The 25,214-nt window shown below is 47.7% G+C and overlaps 1 protein-coding gene across 12 annotated transcripts in view; it reads right to left on the minus strand.

Annotated features, from left to right (window-relative positions):
• The window catches only part of LOC140649034 (solute carrier family 22 member 16-like), a 116,666-nt gene that overhangs the window by 51,921 nt on the left and 39,531 nt on the right, over positions 1 to 25,214 (minus strand). For 6 of the 12 annotated variants that reach the window (XM_072855661.1, XM_072855658.1, XM_072855660.1 and 3 more), the window contains 5 exons: positions 19,654 to 19,732; positions 17,145 to 17,348; positions 16,835 to 16,943; positions 15,823 to 15,999; positions 11,298 to 13,225 (listed from right to left, as the gene is read on the minus strand). In XM_072855661.1, coding sequence (XP_072711762.1) covers positions 12,658 to 13,225; positions 15,823 to 15,999; positions 16,835 to 16,943; positions 17,145 to 17,348; positions 19,654 to 19,732 — 1,137 coding nt within the window. In that variant the 3' untranslated portion in view covers positions 11,298 to 12,657. Of the gene's footprint in view, positions 1 to 610; positions 5,144 to 11,297; positions 13,226 to 15,822; positions 16,000 to 16,834; positions 16,944 to 17,144; positions 17,349 to 19,653; positions 19,736 to 21,988; positions 22,083 to 22,454; positions 23,002 to 25,214 lie in introns of those variants that run through there. The other 6 variants (XM_072855665.1, XM_072855669.1, XM_072855659.1 and 3 more) reach the window with 6 other exon arrangements.

A 25,214-nucleotide genomic window follows, 5' to 3' on the forward strand; every position in this document is an offset into this window, starting at 1 on the left:
AGCATCTGGTCAATAATGGTGTGTGAAGGTCCTATTAAAATAAAAGTTTGTGTTCGTATCGTTATGGAGAAAATCTTAAAGGCAGGCGTATAAAGGTCAAGACTCAAAAAGTACAAAGTTCCCAAATACATTTTAAAACTCTCTCTTGAAGTTTAATCCTTGAGAAATCAAAGCTTTCCTAAAAGCTTGAACAATGCATATTCAAATAAAGAGGTCTGACTGAGCAGAATAAAAACCACAAGGTCTTTCTTGGTTTTAACATCACAGGTTCATTTGTTGTTCTTCTCTCATTGTATACCTTCAACAGAAAGCTCAAATACTTGAATCCAGCCACTCTTCTTGTCACCGCTGAGCTGTAACTGTAAATGCCGACCTTGTATGAGACGTTCCCTTTCTTAGAAAGCTGATCAGCCCCAATTTCTGAGCGTGCTAAGAGAGATCCTGATAAAGAACCGTTTGTGAATTTAACTCGGTGTTTTCATTTTGCTTTTGTATTTTAACAAACAATTGAATTTCTCATGCTTCTCCCCCATCTCTTTTGAATGTAAGTCTGCTCGTTTAAAACACAACAGAGGGTTTCTAAAGATAAAGAAAAAGGGAACAGTGGTAGAGAAGGATCTCAGGAAATCTCAGGAACAATGAGAAATCTTATCTGGATTAGCATGAGAATCAATGGGAATTAAGATAATACCTTAAACTTTCTCACCTCTCCAGCACCCTCTCCATTTTAACAAGTGAATTATAAACTAATTTCTTCCCCCAGGAATCTGCTGCCAAGACACCTATATGTGAGCAATGCCTGTTAAGAAGAAGGGCAAAACAAAATTGCAGCGTAATGCATGCAGCTCCAGTTCAACTGGACGATGGACCTTTTTAGGTGATTGCTGGAAAATACAGCTTCTGCAACGCTTCTGCTAAACGTGCTCACTCTTCGACTCAGGCAGCAAATAGCCTCCGCTCCCTGTTGTCCCCAAACCAAGATGGATAATGTTAGAGGAAAATATATCATGCCAGATCCAATAGAGCACAAAGTACTGCCACGTAATGCAAGGAGTAACTGAAACAGCGACTCTGAGCTTGCAATTTCTACTGAGAGCAGCAAGCATTATGCCCTGATAACCAAAATCAGACATCAGTCCTACTGTATCTACTTTTATGTAGGTGTCACAGATTTCTACAGCTCCCTGCGTTTCTCCAGGAAAAGTCTTTAAAAATGTAAAATTCCTCCCACATTTACAAATTTGTCTATGGTGAGAGCGCAGTGCTAAACCTCTGGAAGAAAAAAGTTTAACATCAACAATTTTAACAAAGTTTAACATTAACAATGGAAGTTCATTGCTTCGGTGCTGTCTGCTGCTTATAAATTACGTCTTGCCTGGGATGTTGTTGGTAGCAAAATCTCTCCTTTGCAATAGCTATTTCATGCCGATCTCTCTTACGGCCACTTTCAGTTCAAACATCTTGCCTACCGCCATCCATCTTCTGCCTCCACCCCCTGTCAAGGCTTCTGTTTATCTTCTGGCTAGTCAAAATGTCTGCCCAGATCTCTGTGCAAAATTAAACCCCAGGAAGGAAAAACACCACTGGGAATTCCCTGGATTCTTCAAGGGCTGTTAATGGAAGTCAAACATTCCTCCTATAAAATGAGTAAATGAATAAAAAAGCTCTTTTCGACTCTGCTTAATGATCCCGCTCATTTGGTATGAGCCACTTGCCAAAATCTACAGGACAGAGCGAGGGAAACTTTTTTCCCTCTCCTCCCCCCTGCACTCCTGGCTAGTGCTTTGCAAACTGGAGTGACGTTGGTCCGTGCACGTGAAAACAGAGAGGTTTTGTGTAGAAACTTTCAGCAGGTCATTTTAGAAGTGTCTGCATGAAGAGAAGCACGGCGTGTCCTTCCCCGCAGAAGATGCGTGTGCCTCTGATCCTGAGTCTGCAGGAGTCAGAGCTTTGGTCCAGGCCTGTTTTATTGCCTTGCACATTTATGGGCCGAGGCTCTGCCGTAGCCCTGAGGAATGTGGGATGAAATGTTTATAGCTCCCCAGGTGACTTCTCAGTGGTGGCTTCAGTGCAAGCCCAGTCTCACTTCTGTTCCTTAAAACGCAACTGGAAATCCTGGAAGTATTTCTGTATGCACCAAGGGACAGACCTCCCTGGAGCCTGCACGCAGCCAGCAGCTCTGCAAGGGAGGTACAGCCCTTGCTCCTTCCCATGCCTTAAATCCCACTGAAAACTCAGAGAAATAATCTGTTTCTGTTATCTGTTAGATGGCAGTGACGGAGTAGTAAATTGGCCGCATTGGTCTATTACCCACTTACTGCTGCCGAGAAATACATGTCTGAACAGCTGTCAAGGCTAAAGCTCAGCTGCGTGGATCATTAAAACCACTTCTCAGCTTGCCACTGGTAGGTTTGAAGATAACAGCTAAAAAAAAAATATGTTCATGCAGTCTCCCATTAGCTCTCCTCAAGCTCGTAGGCTATTTAGGCAGCTTAACACGAGATCGATCTTGCTGTTCGGCAGCTCAGCACGAGGCATGGGCAGAAGCTCTCTTTTTTCCCTCCAGCTACAGAGAGATTCAAACACCACAGCCTAGCCGTGTGTTCCGAATTTGATGAAAGAGATAGTTGACGATTAATGGCCTGGAGAGGGGATTATAGATCAAGATTTACCTCTGAGTCGCGCTCTTGTGCATTTGCACACATGCATACCTGTACCCGTGCACATACGTTTGCTGCAGGAATGAGAAGAGGAATGAGACAGCCCTTCAGTAGAAGATGCTCTGCAGCTCTCTGCTATCCCTGGGCCTTACTTTTATTTATTTAACCTGAATCTTCATGGTATCTACCAATGCGACTGTTGCCTCCAGCAGCTGTATTTCACCTCCTGGAGAGAAACAACAGTGGTTTTACGGTCTGCCTTTTATTAAATTGTCTAACCATTCTGAACAAGCAAAATTCTGCCTGCTTTTTAAAGTAAGGGCTCGCAATTTTATTGAACAGATACTAGTATAAAAATTGAAAACATGTATCATCATTTTTTAAAAAAGATGCCCCAGTTCACAGGAATTAAGCAGTGATAGCTCATACGCAGTTCACGTACTATTGCACAAAGATTTTTGTGATATTAGTTTGTTGTCTCTATTTCCCCTGTATCTGTACTGTAATCCCAGACAGATGTCCGGCTTTGCTTAAAAGTTACCCTGAGTTTCTATTACAAAATCCTATTTTCTCTATGTTTTAAAGATTACCTTGGTGGTACTCTCAGCTCAGCTTTCTCCCTTTTTTTGGATGCAATCAATTTTACTGCCATTTTTATACTTCTAAGCTCGCAGACGAATATCTTTCATTTAAAAAATGTAATTTGGCAAAGGGATTAATTTATAATGCTCAGAATTCTACAAAACACCACAGCTGGAGTAGTAATTATGGCTTTAAGAAGTTATATAAGCCTTTTTATTACATGCTTTTAATGGGTTTACATAGTACAGTACAAACGCCGAAGTATTTATACAGGGGATGGCAACAGCACTGGAGTAATTGAGCAGATGTCACAATCTGATCACTGAGAGAGACTTTCATCTGCAAGCGCTCGGGGAAAAGGGCTCTCCAAGGGGAGAAGGGATGCAAGCCAGAGCGCCGGGGCTGCTAGGAGAAGAACAGCAGCAACGCGTTCCAGGTAGCAGTTTCGCAAACAAATTAAGACCCGTAATTAATGTGCTGTGCACTTTTTCTACAGCCTGTCTCGCAATGTTGTTTGATACAGCATGTGTCTGTGCAGTTTATGCCTCATTAAAGGCAATAGGGTAAAATAAATGCTGGGAGTGGCTGGCAGCATCCTTGATGGGCCTGATGGGCGAAAAGCAGCTTTCATAGGATAGGAGGCGTGCAAAAATGTCCTGGACCAGTATGCAGGCCAATTTAATAATATGCATCCACCTTTAATAAAGGTCTCACCCACGTGTCTGAAAAGCATCCCATTTTTGCAGGACATTAAATTCAGGATCCTGTCTTTACCTGTAACAAAAAGGTTGCTTTTCTGAACTGTTACCATGTGGTCAGCCAATCCTCTCCTCCAGCTGGTTGCATTGTAAATGTCTTAAACAAAATCCTAAAGAGGAGGAGAGAAATGGCCTTGCCCTCAGCAGAAAAGATGCCATGGCTCCCCTGCAGCCGAGCAGCCTGGCTGGGACCAGACGGTGAGGATAAAGCTCAGTGCTCTTCCCGCAGACTCCTTTCAAGGCAGTTTGCCCTCAATGCCAGGTAGAGCGGCATCAGTGACGCAGAGATATCGGTATGGATTCGAAGTGGAATAACCTCCTTAGCCTAGAGGTTGTATATAGGTTAGGTGTTACCGCAAGGGTCATCCTTGTGGCATGTGTCTTCCCACAGTGTGTCTGCCTCCATCCTCAGCCATGGATGTGGAAAGCAGAAGCCAGCCAGACGCTTCGAAGATGCACTGGGAAGGACGAAGTGGGTTTGTGAAGATGCAGGCACTTCTACATTTCAGGCAATGAACACTCGGCCAGGCTAATGCTTGTGGTTGTGCCCCAGCTCCTGTCTCGCTTGCAGGCTCCTTATAAGGAGGAGATCCCTTTGCCAGAATGCATCGAGTTTCTTCAGGAACAAGGTAATTTCTCTATACTCTGTCAGGAGGTAAAGCACATGCTCCTGAAAGCATAAAGGCTCTTTGCAGAGCTTGTGTGGTGCCTGCTACTGTCCTGGTGGCAAGGCTGGAGGCAAAGCCAGCAGCTACAGAGGAAAGCCTGGCCTGCCATCTCCCCGCACGCCGGCCAGCGTAGCAGAGGTGGCATAGACTGGGAGGACTGTCTCAGAGGACACCTACCTCCCCCTCAAGGCAAAGGAAAAGCAACCACTCTGAGCTGTAGCTGGATCAATGCCCGAAGCCGGCGAGTGCAGCAACCTGCTGGCTGGAGCCCAGGGCACCGGCGCGGGCAGGGAGAGACCCCAGCGCTGGGACCTGCAGAACAGTGGCTGGAAGACGCAAATTTTCCCACTAATTTTTTGATCCTCCCTCGGGCTTAACGCGAAGGAAAGAAGATGATCACTGATGTACAGCGACGGAGCCTTTAGGAATCGAGGGCGTTTTGCTCAATCTTTGTGCTGAAGTGCTCAGTCTTACACTGCGAAGACAAACAGCAGCAAGATTGCTCTCAGCAAACCAGACAAGAACATTTTAGTGCATAATTATGGATGAGATGCAAAAGGACAAAAAAGAGGGAAAACATCTGTTCGCATAGAGTTTATTGCCGTTCACTTAAGAGGCCCATTAAATGCCAGAAAAAGCTATTTATCCTTCTGTTTGAGGCAATTATCCTGCTGCAAATCTCTGTGGCAATTTGCCCCGTGATTACTCCTGGAGTGCTGACACTGTGCAGATACAATCACCACACGGAAAAAAGGCGTGGACCTTGCCCACCAAGGCTTATGGAGGGATTTTCAGAAGCGGGATAGCCAGTGCTTCTCAAGGTCTTTAGCTTACACTTTACCTCTGTGAAGCGGGTTGTTTCTTGGAGTCTTTGCCTGGACTTCAGGTGCCTCAGCCCCTTTCTTTCAAAAACTGAAAGGAGCTTTTTCATTCAAAGCACACCTAAAAGTGGGATTGCTCTTCTTGTAGCCACTGTCCCAGCGATATGGGATGTGAGAAGCCCAAATCCAGTTCCTTGAATGCTCAAAGGAGACCAGGTGTCCCACTGACCAGGAGACCGCTCGGCTCACCAGGCTGCAAGGCGTGCGGGGAGGAGAGGCTTCGTCTACTTGAAGCCCAACCCTGCACTCGTTTGGCGAGGAGGAAAGCAAGCATGAGGCTCCCTCTGTGGATCTAGTGCATTCCCTGAGGGAAGGGTTGTTTTCCAGACCTTCACTTTAGCCAAAATGCTGACTGGAGGTGCACATGCAGGTGCTTCAGAAACACCGTCAGCTGGCTTGGTTGCATAATTCTCCAGTGACACAGAAAATAAACAAGCCTCCCCTCCTCTGTTTGGCTCATAAATGTAAGGAAAGGCTAATGTAAGGCTCGGATATCAGCTGGTCCACTGCGACTTTGCAGAAGTTGAATAAAAAGGCAGGAGAGGTGACAGTGACGGGAGCACAGCACGCGGTGCACATGGTGCATGCTTCTTACAATGTGAGAAATATACCGTCCCCATGGTAGGTAATGGACAGGAATGGAGGAAAGCAATGTGGGACAGTGCTCTCCTACTGCTGGCTGCTGTCAGTGGTGTGAGACAGTCTCAAAGGAGAAAAAACACAGGAAAAATATTCCCTTGACATTTTTTTTGTTTGGAAATACCATTTCTATGTCGTTCACTTTCAGAAAAGTTTCTTTCCACTTCTTTTCTCCCCAGCCCCTCCCTTTCTTCAAAAGGCTGAGTTTTGACTCATGTCTGCTTCGCCTTCTCCAAAATATGTAACTTTGACTTCTTCACTGAGAAAAAGAGACATCTGGGGGGAAATTCCCAGAAAGAAAACAGACCATTTCAGATCAACCTTAAACCAGCGATAGTTTCTAATACCTGAGCACCCAGAGTGGTGTGTGGGCTCACCGGGAGCCAGGCCAGGCAGCGGGCGCATGGGCCAAGCTGCAGCCCCGCAGGTACCCCCCACGGGAGGTCTAGCCCAGGCAAGCTTGAGAGGCTGGGGGACCCCAAGTCCGCGCAACACGAGGAGCCGAGGACACTTGGCTACCCAAGACAGCGGTTTCCCCTCCAGCCTTTTGGTGGGGGAAAAGCTCTGGGACATGCTGCTATAGCAACAGCTTTGTCTAGGATTATAATCCTTTATTTTTATTAACAACATCTTCCGGTATGCTGCTGCCTTCACATTTCTATTTCCTCAATGTACATTTTTTAAGCTCTCCCCAGGACATTTTATGGCCCTAACTGATTCACGATTATTTCTTAAGCTCTATTGCAGCACCCAATACCTCCAAGCCTTATAGGTATGTGGGAGCCCCACAGGCACCCACATTTCCACTGAGTTCAGCATCACTGCATTTGCTCTTTGAGATGGAGTGTGTGGGGTTCTTTCAGCAACTGCTTGATCCAACATCTCCCTCTGGTGGAAAATAGGGAATAAAGCAGGATAAAATAAAGCATCCTACAACATACACAATTATTCGATAGCTGTGAAAACAATACAAATCTTGGTCCAGGCCATGATGTTCTCTCTAATTACTACATTTATTCCTAATGAATTTGAATGTATCACACTGAAGTTTATCTCAAATAGTATTCGACTGGAAAAGAATTGTAATGAATGGTGAATGCCAATTTCCCTGTATTTTTCAGCAATTTGGCAAATTTGTTTTAAGTACAGGCAAAAGCCTATATCGAGACAATATATCTTTATGGTGTTATTTCTGAGAATAAAAATCAACAAAATTCCCTGTTGCAGAAAACTATTATTTTGTGCTTGAGCTCTATAATCCATCATACAGCCCATCTGCTGTCTGTAATCGCAAGGATTGATAGAAACGTCTCAAAATATAAGCGTTCCCTTTCTGTGCCATAATTACGCCTTTGAAGGTCTCTGGGAGTGTGCCAGATCGGTTGCCATCTGCCAGGAGTGCCTATTCAATGTAGATCAGAAAGTGCGGATAAGAAGGAAACACTCAAGGACAGTCCGGTTAACTTTTGCCCCGACACGCATGGGCTTAAGGAATGGCAGAAGGATAAAATGCTTTGCACAGGTGACAGCTAAGTCTTTCTTTAAGGGTGCCTTTCATCAGCTTGGAAGGTCGTGGAGGTTTAATGACCTTCCACTGTTAACCCTCTCCCACACGTGAGTGTTTCCCTATTTGCTCTGTGTTTCCAGATGAAGACTATGGAGCTGACGCAACAGCACGGACAGATTTAGGATCAAAATGGAGTTTTGCAAATTCCTCAGCTGCTGGCTCAGCTTCAGCTGGAGCTGGAGAGTTAACACATCTTTGGTTCAGCTCCTGGCAAGGCTCTTGGGTGAGGAGCAGAAACTCAGGGATGGCTGATGAGATATTGCCAGAGACTGATACCCAAGGCTGGGCAGCTGAAGCAAGAAAGGACTCATCTCAACAGACTTCAGCTGCCTAAAAGCCAGTGGTCAGTGTCAGCGAGCTGGCTTACAGGCATTGAAACGTTGTGACTCCCCTTGGTGGGTAGGTGTATAGTTGGCACAGGGCAGCATCACTATGTATCTATGGAAATATTTTAGAATATTTACATTTTCCATGCCTAGGGAGAAAAATGAGGGAGGCGGGTGCAATTCTTCCCAAAATATTAGGACATATTCTTGGCAAATTGAAGTTTCTGGAACAAAAAGCTGAGGCTCCTGAGTAGGATGCTCAGCCTCTGTGTGCATGACCTTAGCAGGGAAAAAAGCCTCTGCGAGAAAGAGTAAGATTTAAAAAGGAATTTCAAGCTAGAGACTGGGGGGAAGTGAGCAGGCAGAGAGGAGCAGGGGTTCGTGATGGCATGTCCTTAAAGGTACCATTTTGACATCTTTATAACCACAAGTAAGCAGGAAATGGCAAGGCGCAATCTGGACAAATAAAGCCCCTGTCAAGCAATCAGGCTGAATGTATGCTTATTTCTATTTGCTAAAAGTCTAAAAATAAGGTATGGGACTAAAATGCTTGATTTTTATATAATGGTATTGAAATATCAGAGACTTTCCAGAAGAAAGATCATTACTGGCTCATTGTAATAGCATGATAAAAATTACATGGGAAAGAACCGAAATAGATTCCGTCCAAATGAGGAAATGGAAAAGGACATGAACTCTGTCAAATTAAAAGCAGAAACAGAAAGGACGACTAAAAAAGATTTTGAGGAAATAACTTGCTAAGAGACAAAAAGCTTCCCCTACCCCAGCAGGAGCAAGGAGCCTGCCGGAGGGTCGGCAGGCGACCGGGGTATGCAGTCAGCAGATGATCAGGGTGGCAAAGGCGTTTGAGAGAAAACAAGCCCTAACACAACAACTAAACAGATTACTTGTGTCCACATTCGGCGCAGAAAAGCTTAGTGACATTCCCACAGCAGAGCCACTTGTTAAGGGGATAATGCAGAGAAGCTGCCTCAGATTGAAGGGCCATTAGATGAGGTTTTAGAACAAATAGATGTAAGGAATAGTAACAAATTCATGAGAAGCAGATGTTACTCGCTTGTGGGTTTTTAAGGAACACTAATGGGAAATTGTTGCACTATTAGGGCTGGTGTATAACCTTTTACTTAACCAAAATAAGAAGAGGATGGCACGTGACACTGTTTCCTTTGAAGTGCTGTGAGGGATCTAGAGAAATGCAAACCACTAAATCTGACACCCATAGCAGACAAACGGTAAAAGCCATGGTAATAGAATAGTTGCAAGGACAGATATGGACAAAGAGGGAAGAATCGGCAGAGCTTTGCAGTGAGGAGCTGGGAAGCTGTGCTTCACCACCGTCTTACAGCTTCAGAGGAAACAGTGAGGCTGCAGACTAGAGCAATCTGCTCGGTATGATCTGCTCAGCTTCTGGAAAGCCTTTAATAATATCTGTCACCAAGGACTCATAAAGAAGCTAATCTGGTGTGGGATAAAAGGGAAGATCCTCTCATGAATCAGCAACTGCGTATAGGATAGAGAGACAAGGTAAGGATAAAGCATACGTTTTTCACCGTGGAGAGAAGTCACCAATGACATCTGAGAGGGATCCGTGGTAGGGCCAGTGCTAATCCACATACCCATCGGTCAGGCAGTAAATGGTGACGTGGCTCGGTCTGCTGGTGGTACCAGCTTATTCAGGGTAGTAAAATGCAAACTGCCTGCAAGGACCTGCAAAAACCATCTCATGAGCCTGGGCAAAGTAATGGCAGGTGATATTCAGTGCGGATAACAGCAGAGGAAAACACATGGCTGAGCTGGGAGGAAGACCCCCTCACTACCCAGCCTCAGCAACGGCCTCTGAACCAGCTAGTACCATTCAGGACAGATATCTTGGAATTAGGTAGATCTGTTCAAATGTCAGTTTAAAGCTTGTTAGTAACTATAAAGCAATTTAATGTAAGAAATTATTAGGAAGGGAGGAGAGATATCATCAATTAAATACAAGGTTCGTCCCCTATCATAAGTACTGTGTGCAGTTCTGGTCCCTCCGTCTCGAAAAGGGTATGTTAGAGCAGGAAAAGTTACAAAGATGGGCAACGAGGAAGACCAAAGATACAGGATTACTTTATGTGGGTAGCAGCTACATAAACCAAGATTCTTCAAGGTGGGAAAGAAAAGTCCGAGAGGGAGTATGGTGCAGCTTTATAAATTCAAGACGGGTCATGGAGAATAACTAGTCACCACTTCTCATAAGATGCAAGAAAGGGGCATCAAATGATGTTTCCAGGTTCAAGACAAAGATGAAGGCAAGGAGCTCTGCTCCTGGGCAAAGAAGTGTCTCCCTTTACAGAACTTGTTGTCACAAGTTGTCGGGGACTACAAAAGCACCATACGTGGTTTCAGAAGCAAGTTGACAAATGTGTGGAAGATAAATCAGCTGAGGGCCATGAAAAACTAAGCTACCCCTCAGCTGAGGAAGCCCCTGGGCCAGGAATGGCTAGAAGTGGCCCTCTCCACTGCTGGTCGTGGCCAGAGCTAGGACACCAGACTGATGGGCCCTGCAGCTGAACCTATTTTGACATTTTTATCAACCAGACAACTCTTAGAAGTAAATTAGAAGAAACCCTACCACCCTGCAGAGCAGAAGTGCACAACCAGAGCTCTGGTTTCTCATGGGGCTATGAACGCCCCATTAGCATTAGTAGTGTTTCTTGCTCTAGAATAAGCTACACTGTTTGTTACTTTTTAAGATCAAAATCAAGATTAAGAAAAAATAGCCCATTGTCATGTTCTTTTCCCATGTATTTTTATGTTCCGTGTTAGCTGAGGACACAGCTGCAGTTTGACAAGCCCTACGCCAACACTGCTGCCAAAAGCAGCAGCTCTGCCCTCTCGTACCGCTGGCAAGGACAAATGGCGGGAGGGAGGGGAATGCAAAATTTGCCTTCAGAGCTGAGGCAAGAGGGCAAGGCTGCTGAAGGCAGGGCTGGCTTAGGCTGATCCCAGGCACTTATTGACCTCTAATTTAATTCGGTGATGTTTCTTCTGACAGCTGTCCCTTATGAAGGATAACTGTCCTCATGCCCCCTGAGAACAGCAGGAGCTGGCAGCCATGTCTGAATGTGGCCTTTCTTGGCCCTGTCAGGCCATCCCAAATGAAAGAAAACCCCTTGTTATGAAAGGAAACACTACAGAAGTGACCTTTGCTCCATTATTAGAAGTTTATTTATCAGTTCATTTTGATCATGTGAAGTCTTCAAGGATTTTGATTTGTTTTGTAACTGTAAGGACAAAAAAAGTAGACAGAAGTGGATGCTGATGCTCTTGAATGAGCCATTTAAGATCTAATGAGTGGTTTAATCACCAACAGTCAGACCTGTACTTTGATGGTAAGCTCCAATTTTGGGGAGCGACTCGCTTCAGCCACATCAAAGGGCTTGAATCGCTGAGGGGAGTGTAAAGCCCCGCTCAGCCTCTGCCGTGGAGTGAGGGTCCGGGCTCTGGTGGCTCAGCTTCCTTACAGCAGAGGAGCTTGCTCACATCCAGTTGCAGACAAATTTGTCTTTAGAGTGTTTATCTAGTCTTAAATGGCTCTACTCTCTTTTATGAAACTGAAACTGGTGTTAAGATCCTTGTTGGTTTGCCACCAATTTATTCGTATCGTCTGTTGCAAGTAAAGCAGCCAGTGCTGATGCGAAGTAGAAAAGAGATGCTTGCACTCCCAACCCACCCTGAAAAATCCTCTTCTGTAGAACGTGGGCCATGTCAGTGCTGCTGTTGGGGGGAAAAAGTCATCTGTGTCTGAGAGCAAAATCTGAGGGGCTCGGAGAAAAAAAAAGAGATTTGCAAACAAGTGTGAGAAAAGATGCACAAAACTGCAGCTCATACGGGGCAACCTCCTCTCACAGAAACTTTGTGTTAAGTTCCCTGAGGTATAATATGAGCAAATGCAGTCATCAGTGTCACAGACCTGCTCTTAAAGTCACACTTGCCTGGTCACTGTGCATGACAGTGACCTGACATTGCTTTCTGTAAGAGCTGACCTGGAGCACTGTAAGGCAGCACTGTGTGGGGTTTTCTTTTCCTTGTAAATCATACGGAAAATGGTAATGTTTGTTAGCAAGATGGCAGGAGCAAGGGCAATACTAGATTAGATTTGGTACAAGAGGAGAGAACTAGTTTTTACTGAATCTGAACCTAGTGCATCCGATACCCTTTAGATGCAAATGAAGAAATGCTAAATTGATGTTACTTATATTATACTGCAGCAATCTGATTCCCATTATGTGAAGAATATTTACAAATCTTGCCTTCTCCTTGACATGAGGCTAGGAGAAATGCCCAGGGCAGAAGCAATGCCAGATGGAGGAGAAGGACAGCTGGACTAATACTTGGATCAACCCATCATGCCTTTCCAAGGTGGCAGCTGGAAGCCAGGTGAGATACCACTGAGCATCTGCAACGGCACAAGCTGTTGTCTTAGGTTCCCTCTATCCAGTAATGGAATAAAAGTCCGAAGCTGCTATTAGGAGGTGCAACACTAGCCTGTCGTAAATGGAAAAGGAGCCTCTGGGATTCAAAGCTTGGCCCTCGATGAGGAGCCTTGCAGGGCAGCAATGCACTCTCCCACCAGGCGAGCAGCCTCTTTGGCTGTGCCCCTGTGCACCGAAAAGCCACCTGCCCCGTGCCCGTAGTTGTGCACCACTGGGAGCTGAACTCCTCCTTGGCTCAAGACCTCTCTCTGCAGTCTCACGTGCTGTCTGGATGGCCTCAGGCCCACCTTCACCTCGATATCCTGAGCTTCCCGCAGGGAGGGCTCAAGGGTGCAGCATCTGTCAAAGATGTCTTTGGTAGTGCCAGGGTCAGGGGAGAGACTCCAGCTCTCCTTTTCCCTGGTTCCCCCTAGGGTTACCCTGTGTATCCCTGGGTAGATGTAAGTTAAGCCATCCCCATCCCGGATGAAGTTTTTCACCCAGGGAGCATGAACCTTGAGTACTTGTCCCCTGATGGGGAAGAGCTTCTCATCCCCCACCAGCTGGCGGGCTCCAATGCCTGCGCAGTTGACGACGCCGTTATATTCGCTGTGCAGCTCCCACAAGTCTGCAACTTTTCTGGTGTACATCTGGACACCAGTTGCTTTCAACCTGCAAAAAGACTCCAGAAGTGAGGCAGAGAAGAAACCCCTAAACCCTCATGTAATTATTAGGCACATTAAGTAAATGCAATAGATTGCCTTTAACATACCCATCAAAACTAAACAACAGATGGGACAAAAAGCAAAGAAAATGCATGGGGTTTCTGTTTGTGATCTGTCTGATTTGGTCTGATCAAAGCTATTTTTTAGCTTGTTTGGGCTGGAAAAGATAGAGCAGGTTGATCAATATTAGAAGGGTCTGGCATAAGACCCTAGGCAGATAGTCAGGTCCTCATGGTCTCATTGATTCATTTCTATAACAATACCAAGCTTTAACAGCTCGAGCAAGCTGAAAAATGTCAGATTTATTCCCCAACTTACTTCTGCTAGTGACAGCGCTATCGTACTATACCCCTTTTAATGTGCCTGTTACACACCGTCACATTCATGCCCAACTCACCCCCCTGATACCAGGAGCCACTTAGTCATCTAGTGCCATGTGCGAAGCCCTGGGGTACCCAAGATGTCCCTGCGGGCTGGGCAGATGTGGCACGGGACCCCTGGGAGACCCATACCCTTCTAGAGCGGCAGCCAGGAGTCACCCAGGACAGCTCAGAGCACTATACATCCATGTCTGCTCTTCAGCAAAATTCGCCCCTTCTTGAGGTGATGGTTCCTCAGGATGATGGATCTCAAGGTGATGGAACCTCAAAGATGAGGTTCATCTTTGAGCTCAATTTCAAGCCAAATTCCACCCTGAACTTGCCTGAAGCTTGAAGCCCTTCCCCGTGGAAAAACACTGGTGTGAGATGGAGTCACTGCATGCTGTCAGCTGGATCCAGTTGCTGGGGGTCTTTAGTGGGGCTTTAGCTTGAGCAAGTCAGGAGACAGGTCTGTGATGACAATGCACTAAGTGGGAAATCCTGTCCTTTGCAATACTCTGGCAGCTGGCAAAGTGATCGGCCCCACTATAAAGGCCGTGGTTTCCCACCAAGCAGTGAGTGAGCCGAGGATCCAGGGCACAGCTGGTGCTCTGGGGACTGGGGTTTGGGTGCAGCAGGACACTGAGGCTGGCTGGGAAGAAGAGGGGAGGTCTCATGCAGCAGTTCTGGCGGGGCAAATTGCTGGGAGAGCTCCTAAGTGTTGTAATTGGGACTCTGCCATCGTGGCGTAAAAAATACACCAATAAAAAAACCTGCTGAAAACCCTGACTTCAGGCAAGCAAGCAGGAAAAAATTCCTGAAGTCCATTTTTGGACCAGCAACGTGGGCACAAAAACAATTTTCCTTGTGGATTGCCAAGAGAATGGTCTATAAATACCGTTCAGGTCACTAGGGGTTTGAGAATTAGTTACATGTTTAATATGCTCTCATTTCTCATCACCAGAGAGAAGAGAAAGAAAAGGAGCTTGATCATCTTACTCGACTACATCCCTTGAGAAATAAGAAGGCTATAGCAGGAATAAGGAGAGAGCAGAAATCATGTGGCAGATACTAAATGGGTTGAACAACTTAGTTGTGCTTCAGCAGAAATTTCCGATTCGGTTAAGCAATGAAACATGACAGAGCATGTGCACCGAGGAGATGGCACAGACTTCACGTGGCACTGGTGCCACTGGAGTACTCCCAGCCTGGCTGGCTGCTAGAACAAGAAATGTTTTTTCACATTTGCAGTGAGATGAAATGCATCCAAGCAACCGGCGGAGCTGGCAATTTGTACCAGGGTGTCAGTACACATCTCTTTACTTAACCTCAAATCTCCTTGCAGCCTATCACTTTCTCTCAAGCGGAGACAGCTATTTGCTCACTTTAGGGGTACTTAGATGGATTAAAGGCACATCCAAGGTGTCAGAACCTTTTTAGATCTGCATTCTGACTCTCCTACGGTTCTCCAAAATCCACATATTTTGGGGAAATTTGGAAATTGGCAAATTTTCTAACTTTCATGTCAATCCAGGCATGAACTCTGAAGCCACGACTCCTCGGAGTCAGTGCCTCACCCATCTTACGCAGGCAAACATTTCCAAAAGGTTTGTTACAAGATGATGCTATTTGACCTTTTTTCACCTGACTGGATTAAGAAATTACTCAAATTGTTGACCAAATTTGAGATTAATTAGTCCAGCTACTTCTTAAGTGCAAAGTCTTCACAGATAAGACATCTTCCCAGACAAACCTATTCTCCCAGGGGTTGGATGTATCTTGAAGAACAGAGGGATATATTTGGGAAGTTTGACAAATGAGGAGCACCCACATGTTTTCTTAGGACATGGCAGGTTCCTCATGTACCTTCAAGGTCTGGCTGGCCAAGCGTGGCCCCTGTGGCTATGTCGGGCCTATGTCCAGAGGTGCTTCCACTCTAAGCCCCACTGTACAGCCACAGTGGTAGAAAGTGGACATTGCACAAATGGGGTCTTTCACATGCTGGAAAAATTGGGTATTTATTTCTTGTGCTTCTCCCCAAGGAAGAGCTTGCTGCATTTTCCCCAGTGAGAAACAGCCCTTTTCCAGTTTTGTTCAAACCTAAGGCTCTTAAGGAGTCCCCAGCTCGCCCCCAGTCCCTCTGCCTGGGTTTCTTTCTGCGTGCCCAGCCTGCAGCAAAACCAACCTTTTCTCCAGCCACAGCAGGTAGGGCGGACAGTCACATTTCAGTGTCGTAAAGGCCTGACCAAATCGGTGCTGCGGAAACTTTTGGAGTTCTGCTTTCGACATTGGTCGAAATCCCAGGACGACATCTGACCAGAAAGGTAACTCTTCCTTGGGAGTGTTTTTAAAGACCTGCCACCTAAAAGGACACGGAGAAAAAGCTGCAAAACTTACTCGCTATTGCTCTGCCACGTTATGTGTCACAGCAATCTTAGCACAAACCCAGGAACTTGGGAACCTGTTCCTGTTCATCAGTGCAGCTCTGCAAGGTTAACAGCAACAGGGAAACATTGCTGCCTGCTACTGCAATACCCACCTTGGCAAATAGGCAGAGGGCCTGCCACAGCCCAGCTTGCAGGCGACACACTGGGGTAACTAAAGTGAAGAGAGTTCTTCCAGCTATACTGTATGAACTTCCAGCTGTAGAAGTACAAAGTCCCCTCACACAGTGTCCCCACCACAGCTGCGGCCACCTTGGCTGGACCTTCATGTAGGGCCATTTGCACACCCGGTCACATTTTTTTAGGTATCCATAAAGCTACAGAGTGCCCAGCCTCAACTCTCCCAAGAGGTGAATTTCTCTGTCAATAATGGGCAGCATAAAACACCCCCAACACACACGCCCCAGTTGCATCCCTATACCCAGTTGCTGAAGCTGGAGGATCCTGCAGTCCCATCCCTATGAAGACTGCCCCTGCTGCAAGCAACTGGTGGATGACAGTATGGAAAACGTCAGTTACCAAAAGACACTTGGTGCTGGCCAGTCTTGAGTGGTTTCTCTGTACACACCTATGCATGAATTTTGCTTGAAAATATATAGTATCTGAGCAGCTGCGATGCAGTTTCTTGGGAATATGGTCATAAGAGCTACTCCATGGAGGGAATACGCCTGAACTCCAGCAAGGAAAACCTCTCTGCCTGCTCCAGCACACGGCACACACATACCAAAGGCTGCCCTGGGGGGCTGTTCTTACCCGGACACCAGGTGAATGCCAGCCTCTGACGCCTCAGCTGAGTTGCTGATGGCAAAAAGGTAAGCAAAGGTCTCTTTGAACCACTGCTTCTGCACGTGGATTGGTGTGCCTGCATATAAACAAAACCAAACATGCAGAGAGGGAAAATGCAAAGAGGAGAAGCGTACGAGCCAGTGGCGAGGAGACGGGACAGATGGGGAACGCAGGGCACGGCACTTTTCTTCCTGAACCCCTGTGCATCGCTGCACGCACACCCGGGCACGCAGCTGCATGCAGTGCCACGGGCAACACCACGCTGGGTTGCACGCACCTGGGTAGGTGTGAGGGATGAGCATCCCGGCTGCGACGTCACTCGTTGTGTTGGGGCTGAACTGCTCTGAAAGGACCGTCACGGAGCAGCTGGGGCAAGTCTCCGCGATGCAAAGTGCTGTGGACAGGCCGATAACTCCTGCGCCGACCACTGCGACCTTGGGTGCTGCCATCTCCAGGGTGCAGAGCCAGAGGAGAGAGGCACCTACGTGCATTTGGAAATAACATATCCCATGTCACCAATATCGCTGCCGGACACCCTTGTCAGGCTATGAAATACCCACACAAAATGTAACATAACCCCCCTGGGGCAGCTAATTGAAAGCTAACTGCTGCACACAGAGAACCAAGACTGAGGTGAGGATTAAAAAAATCCTCATAGCCTTTGGTATGACAACTAATTTTTGAAAAGTGTTTCAACAGCCACTAACCCATCCTCAGCACAGGAGCAAAGGGCAAGAGAGCAATCTGTACATACAGCACTGGTGTCCAGGCTGTAGCAATCGGGAGCAAAGTTTTTTTTCAATAAAACCCAAGGGAGTGAGGCACCTGTCAAGTCTTCCATCATGTTGGGGGCAAAAGTGCCTTTAGAGCTCTGGGGAAATTGGCTTTTAGGCACCAGGAGCCAAAAGGCTCTAGCAATGAGGTCTGTGACTGCGTGGGCAGTGGAAGCAAATTGCACAGGAGGCAAATGGGTTATGCAGAGCAAAGGGTCCATGCACCTTAGTTCCCCCGCTGTGCAGGGCTCTCCCTCTGACCCTGAGGACTGGGTTACCTGCTTAGCTCTGTGCTAGAAAACATGAATGTTAGCTATTAAACACAATGCATAGCTTCACAGGGTACAGCCTGGCTGTTTACACTCCCACATCCAAAAATTGCTTGGGCCACGATGCCGTGGCCGGAAAAGTGTGGGAAGAGAAGCTACCTGTACCCTGGGGGATTTTGTGCCTCTAGTGATCTGAGGTCTCCAACCTATCCTTGTCCCCTGTACCTGCCAGCATGACCCACTGCCTTGGACAGATTCTTGGGCATCCGAGGCTGCCATGCTCTCCTGGCAGCACATGGTGGTCCCCAGGAGCCAGCCAGCCTTGCTGGCCCAGAAGCCTGTATATTTGCTTCTCGCTGCCTTGCTTTATAACTTGCTTTGTGTCCTGGAGCAGCTCCACTCCTCAGCATCTTCAACTGCTGATTACCCCAGGAGGTGCAGCGTCTCTCTTTTCCCTTGTCCTGGCCAAGTTTCGGAGCTTGGCACCTGCCCTGGTGAGTGGCAGACAGCTCCTGGTTGATAATCACCTGGCTGCCCATCCCAGCAAGGTGCCAGCCTGTGCGCCTGGCCACAGCCAGCTAACACGTTTCATGCCAGCAGAGGCATGAAGCACAACTGAACCATGCAACTCGGTGCGCCCTGCAAAGTCCTTGAAGCCAGGATCTAAATGGGCCTGAAAGAAACTGGACAACCTCAGAGGTGATAAATCCTTCAGTGGCTTTGAAACAGGTGAGTTGGGGTGCACCTGCTGGCTCAGGCACTCGTCTGGGGGTTACTGCCAAAGGCTGAGTGCGGACGTAGGGGGAGAATCTCCTCTGCCTGTGGCTCTTACATTTTCCTGGAGTATCTACCAATATTCACTCTTGGAGAGGATGCTGAGTGATATGGACCTTTAGTCTTGCTCCCTTACAGTCTTGCTTTCTCCTACAGGACTTGCTTTTCCTTGACTGTGGAAATCCAGCCTCAATAATTGCTTTCTGAGAACCTTTTCTGGAAACAGGTGCCTGCAGTTATAAGGACGGGCTGATTTCCCATCTTCCTGTGGCTTTTAGCATCTTTGATGTAAGTTTAGGCAAGAGAGACTGTGTGGGATTATGATAGGTCAGGTTATTTATGAGATCCTTGCTCATAACTCTTCACACAGCTTCTCACTTACCCCTGAGGTTTTACTACTTAAAATGTGACGTCCCTACTATGTAGGAAGGGAGAGAGGACCAGGCACTGTTGCTCGTCATTGCATTCCTTCTGCAACGCAGCTGAGGGTTGTAACAACCTCTCTTCTTCCTCTCAGCACGATGCTTAAGTTTCTTCCTGTTAATGATTACATCTTCTTTCACAAGCTGACTATAAAAGTGCCCACGCAGCAGGGAAAGAGGACCCAGTGCAGGGGTAAAGATGAACCCTGAACCAGAACTGCTGGCCTGCATCACTGCCACCCACAAAGCCAATCTGAACAAATGCTGATTTGAAAGAGAGCTGCACTCCTCAGCTCTACCATCGCCCCAGGCTGCCTCAGCTACCTGCACCGGGAACACCTGCGGAAGGGCAGAGTGAGGACAGCGTAGCCTTCCCTACCATGGTCTCCAGAATACTTTGTACTGGTAATTGTTATTTAAAAAAATACACAGAAAAGAAAAAAAATAAGAGTAACAAGAAATTAGGGGAGTTTTAATAATGCTGAAATTACTTTTGTTAGGAAAACTGGTTCTGAGAAAGGTCTCTAAACACATTTTTATTAACAAACCTTCTGGCAGCTGTGGAAATCGTGTGTGGCTGTCAGCGCACCCAGCGAGCCTCCCAGCAGTCCACGGATGACCACAGTCCTGCTGGAACATATGCGTTGGGTACATTATGCATCTGCCAGAGATGTGCTCTCAGTTGCCCCTCACCGCTCTGGTTCGCTGAAGCCCTTGGACCATGACGGAGATTGAATTTCCTGACTGACCTCCCCGCCGCCAGGCAAGAAAGGGGAGCTGTAGCTCAGTGGAAGTTCAGGTTTCACAGGTCTTCCCAATTTGGATGGGATTTTCGCAGACGAGCAGGTTTGATATCAACTGATCCCAACGTTGCCAAAGCCAGCAAGGGTGGAAAAGGGCTGCTGGCACTGCTGGAGCCTGCGGGAACGGCTCAGAAGGCCACGATGGGCACCCACCGAACACACTGCTTTTCTAGCACTTACTGCTGCAGTCCAGGAGCACATTAAGCCTTAATGTGCCAAAAATTAACCGGGTGCAAAGCAGAGGCTACATGCAGCTTGTATCAGCAAGCACAGCTCGGGCTTTGCAGAGCCACTGACCCCGCCATGAGTGCAAGACTCACCCGTGGCTCTGTCCCGGCAGACTCACCTGTGGCTCTGTCTCTCCCTGCCTCAGCTGGGAGCCCTGCACCTCGCTGGGAGGGCACAGGAGGAAAAACTATTTTTAGCTGATGTGGCAGGCCAGCTTAGTGCCAGCGGGGGTGACACTTCTCGCCCCCTCAGACTGGCTTGTGCTGAGGGTTTTGCAAAAAAAATCAGCATTTAAAAGGCAAATCAGTTGCAGTAACTGTTGGGGAAGGGTGGAGGTGGAGGTGAAGGGTGTCAGGTACCGTTTAGCTCTCTGTCCTTTCTAGTGTCAGAAGGATGGGACAGAAGCCAGACAGAGCCACCTGGAGCTGTAATTCCCCAGCAAAGAGGACACCGGCTGCCTGACGTGGGCTTCATGCCCCGGCCACCCTCCTGCTCCTCCCAGGCCAAAATGAATTATTTTAAAAAATATTGAGATATTTTGTGATGTGACTTAATCTCCCAACTCCCGCAGCTGAGGAGACAATGTCAGCCTCATGTGATGCAAGGGGATCTAAATTGCAGGTTTAATTAGATCCATTCCTTATTCTTTCTTGCCTCACATAGTTGTGTATCACCACATCAGTCTTAACATCATTCTAGCAGTGGATAAAGTGATCAGTACGGACCACTACACTGGTCCCCAGCACGCACGTGCACACACAGGCACAGGAACAAGCACACCCACTGCCAGCTGCAGTGGTAGCCTCTTGGCCCGTGGTCCCTCCAGGCTGCCCCTGAGGCTGCGACGGACCCTGGGACACCAGCATCCCTCAGCTGGAAGAGCTGCACGAACACTATTGCTTTGGCATCTCTGCGCCACAGGCACGGCCCCTCGCCCTACCCTTTTCCCCTTATGGCCCAACTCCGTGAGCGTGCTTCCCTGGCAGGCTGGCCGCTCTTGGCTTGTGTCGCAACGCGGCTGGCCTACCAAACTAAGCATATTTACACGCCCAAATGAACAGTGCAAAAAGCCCAGCTGAACCGTTGATCAGAAAATGCATCAACAGGAAGTAACTAAAGCAAACCAAAACCTGTTACATTTGAAGTCCTGTGGGTTTTTTTTTAAACTAACTCTCACCATATCTAAGTGCTGAAACATTTTTTTGGATCACCTGAAGCCTGCAGTACTGGGAAGCAAAGGCTCCAGCCTTTCTGGACTGCCGGAGGGGCTCCTCATCCACTGGGACGGCTGCACCCACCGTCCCCATCTGTGCCGGACGTGGAGCGCTTTCTCCCTTCCTTTTTTTGCAGATCGCTCTTGCGTTTATTCACTTCCCCAGTTCACAAGCACCCTTGGTGTTGCTTCCCTTCGCCTGACCCCAGAGAGGGGTTTTGCCAGGCTCTTTGCTAAAGGTAGTTACAGACACTGATGACGCTCGATCTGTTCCTGGGGTTTGCTGAGGAGGGAGCCCTGATTTTGGCCTTTTGACTCTGGCCCAATCCCTTTTCAGTCACTTGGGCTGCTCTGCGAGATGTACATTCGGGGCCTGCCACAGGAGGATGGCGAGGATGCTCTGTTCACCGAACACCACCGAATGCTGGAGGCTCCCCAGGCCCCCCTCAGCCTCTCTGCTGGGTACGTACAGCACCATGGCAGAAAGCAGCTGTCTCTGAGCCACCGTGACAGAGACCTGAGGCTACCAGCGAGGCCTCAGCTCCTCTTTCAGACAGCTGTCCGCATATGCATGCACGGGAAATAGCTCCTAAAGGAAGGCAGGTTATACCCATGCTATAAGCTACCAACAATACTAACCTCCAGCAGCAGCACTTACACGCCGAGCGACGCTCTCGCTTTTCTCCAAAACTGGAGAGATCCGCGTTGCCCGTTCCCCACGGGGCGGGGGCTGTTGAGCCCTTGCCTCTCGGTGTGGGGAGAGGGGGAAAGCAGGGAGAAGCTGAGGTTTAGCACGCCCCGAACTGCAGGGATCTCACAGCCCCGGCCAAACCCTGCGGCTCACGCCAGAACCAGCCGTGACAGCCACCGCGCTGTCGCTGCAGGGCCGCCGCTACGTGTGGCCTAAACCCCTCCCTACCTGGGCGTAAGGAGCTGGTCCGTGCCCCACGGAAAGCCCCCGGGGCAGCCCTCGGTCCCCGCACAGCCCCTGCGGGCGCCTTCCCGGCCCGCGGCAGCGAAAGGGCTCCGCCATCTAACGTTTCCCTCTTCGACTGGAAGTACGGTCCGAAAAAAAACCCCAACAAGCGGGGAGAGAAGGCAGTACCTGGTGAGGAGGAGGCCCGCGGTCCTGCCTGGAAGAGCCGCCCTCCCGGGAAGCGCGGGGAAGCGGAGCGGGAGAGGAGGGAGCGCGTCGCTGGGGGGGCCCGCAGCGGCTGCCGGCAGCTCCCCTTGCCCGAGGCCGCTCCCCCAGCGCCTGGCTCCGCGCCCCTCCGCACATGAAGGAGCCGTTTGTGCCTGAGCAAAGGCCGCCTCGGGGCTGGCACCTCTCCCGGGAGAGCCCGGCAGCCCCGCGCTGGCGCTGCCGGGGCCGTGCCCTTCGCCGCCTGCCGAGAACTTCAGTCCTTGAAGATTTCCCCGGTGAGCTCGAGAGGAGGCTCGTGGGGCCCCGCTGGCCTGAGCAGAACATACTGTCTTTTTTCTTCTCTTACAAGCAACTAATTCTGCTCTGAATGTTTCTGAAGCTGCCTGAAGATTGCCACAGTGCTTGAGCAATCGCGCTAGCAGTCAGGATGGCAGTAACACAGCGTGTCCCTGGGCCTGCTCATTTCAGGCATCGCATGTCAATAAAGAATGAGTTCCTGCTAGACCGCAAATGCCTGACGAGCACAGCCAGCCAGGACTGTCTGGATTAACCTTTTTCAGCAGAAAAACACACGTTTGTCGAAAACAAACCTGTCTGCAGGATCACTGGGATGAAATTGTACACCAGGGATTCTTGGCTTCACAGCATTTGCCATTGGCAGGACATTTTGGCTAATATTGGACTGCTTGGGCATTCGTCCCTGAAGAGGCTCAGCAGGACGGTGTTTGGAGACTGTTCCCCCCCAGTCCTGTCGAACATCTGCTGTGGATCTTGCAAGCAGGTGCCTTTTCTTCGCAGCCATTCAAATACAGACCAGGCAGCCATCCCAAGGGCATCCGTACACAGAGCAACAGCGTGCACATCACACAACTAGCTGTTCTCGCCTCCCAGTCTAGCCGTGTTCTTAAATGGTAAAACTAAAGCCATGATATATTAAACATATGGAATCACTGACCTTTTTAGATGCATAATTTTTAGGGTTTTTTTTTCCTTTAAGAGTGAACAAGGAATAATTCTGCCAAAATTATAGTAGAGCTTGATTTTTCTGTGTGGTTTGAAATTAGAGTATTGAGTAAGACAGGGAAGGAGGCAGAGGAAACAGAGAAGGTTTGCTTGTTCAGAAATGAAATTGTTGATGGGCTTGGTGTATTGATTGTAAAATGTACACTATTTTAAGTCACTGCAGGATATCTGCATAGCTTTGGAGAGGAGCCTTTCAGATACGGAAATCTCCTTCAAATATAAACAGAGGTTGCAGTGCCAGCTAAGATTAAAATTACCTGCTATTTCTCCTCCAGAGATTCTACTTCTCATTGCTTATAACTTCACCAAATTTGAGTGATTTGGACTGAAATTTTCTGTGTCGGATGTTTATACAAGGCTGAATGTTTCAGGGAATTCCCAGTGTGTCTTTTCCTGAGAATGAGACTCAGGAAATGCATGCTGGTTTGGGATACCAACTCTTACAGTAATTTCACTGAGAAACTCTTACTCTTCCATGGGCTAAAGTATTTTGGAAGGGTGAACACACTATGCTTTGCCGTATTTTAGGATTAAGAGAGAGCTTTGTCATCTCTTTCTATGTAACCCAGATGTGTGACTTCCACCACAAATGCTTGTTTATCCATGCAGGCATCTATAAGGGGAAGAAATTTCAACTCCTTAGTGCCACCATTGTTTTTCTTACCTCCACTATTCCCTAAAATGAACAGCACAATACATACCTCTTTGGTCTAACTCCCAGAGCCCTGATTAACCGAAAATCAGCCATTCTGTATTGAGGCCTTCAAGATACGGAAGTTTTTTGCTACAGATGTTGGTGCTCTCTCATGAAAGATGGGAAAAAGCACAAGGATAGACAAGAAGCTCTGCATAACATCCCAACTGCTGAAGACCTCCTGGACGTTTGTGTATATATTATTCTGTGTGTTGTGCAAAGTAAGTAATTTTGAACTAACAAATTGGCTAAATAGTATTCCAAGTGCAACATCCACCTCTTGGTATTTCAAGAACACTCCTGACAAACTCTGTGATAGTGGCTATTGTATCCTTTGTCTGAGTGCAAGTCATGATTTGGTCACTCAAGAAGAGAGCGCCAGGCTTCTGGCATAAAACAAACGCAGCCCTGATCGGACTTGGAGCTGCTCCTGAACAATGGCCGGCAGTGGCATCCCAGCACACCACCAACCCAGCTCGAGCAGTGCTTAAGAAGTGTTTCCCTTTACCTTAGCATTCCCGTTGCTTTGTGTACTCTCTTGAATAGAGCAGTAAGGATAAGCAGAAATGACCCCTGTGAACACAGCACTGCTGACCTGTTTCTGATCTTATGAATAACATGGATCACTTCTCTGCCACTTCTTTAACCAGTTCAAAGATCAAGTCAAGCATCAATGTCCATGACAAGTTACCATTTCAGCAAAGAGGTTAAGCTGCTCCTCATTTTGCTGTTTTCCCATGTTATTATTTACTTACTTCTGGGGGAATTGTCTCAATATGAGGAAGATATTGGCAGTACCGACATTCCTATTGAAAAGCTTTGTGAAAATATTTACTGAGAGATTGCCCATTTATCTCTGGTTCTTTTGCTATGTTCCTGATCACTGCTTTTCATTCTCATCACTGGCAATGAGACTGTGGAGGGAATCTTCACAAGGATCACCCCTTGGTGCTGTTTTTTTCTTATTCCTGTGCAAGTCAATTCATCTCCAGACGGAACATTAT

The sequence above is a fragment of the Ciconia boyciana genome, chromosome 3, assembly GCF_034638445.1.
Source record: "Ciconia boyciana chromosome 3, ASM3463844v1, whole genome shotgun sequence".
NCBI classification, from domain to species: Eukaryota; Metazoa; Chordata; class Aves; order Ciconiiformes; family Ciconiidae; genus Ciconia; species Ciconia boyciana.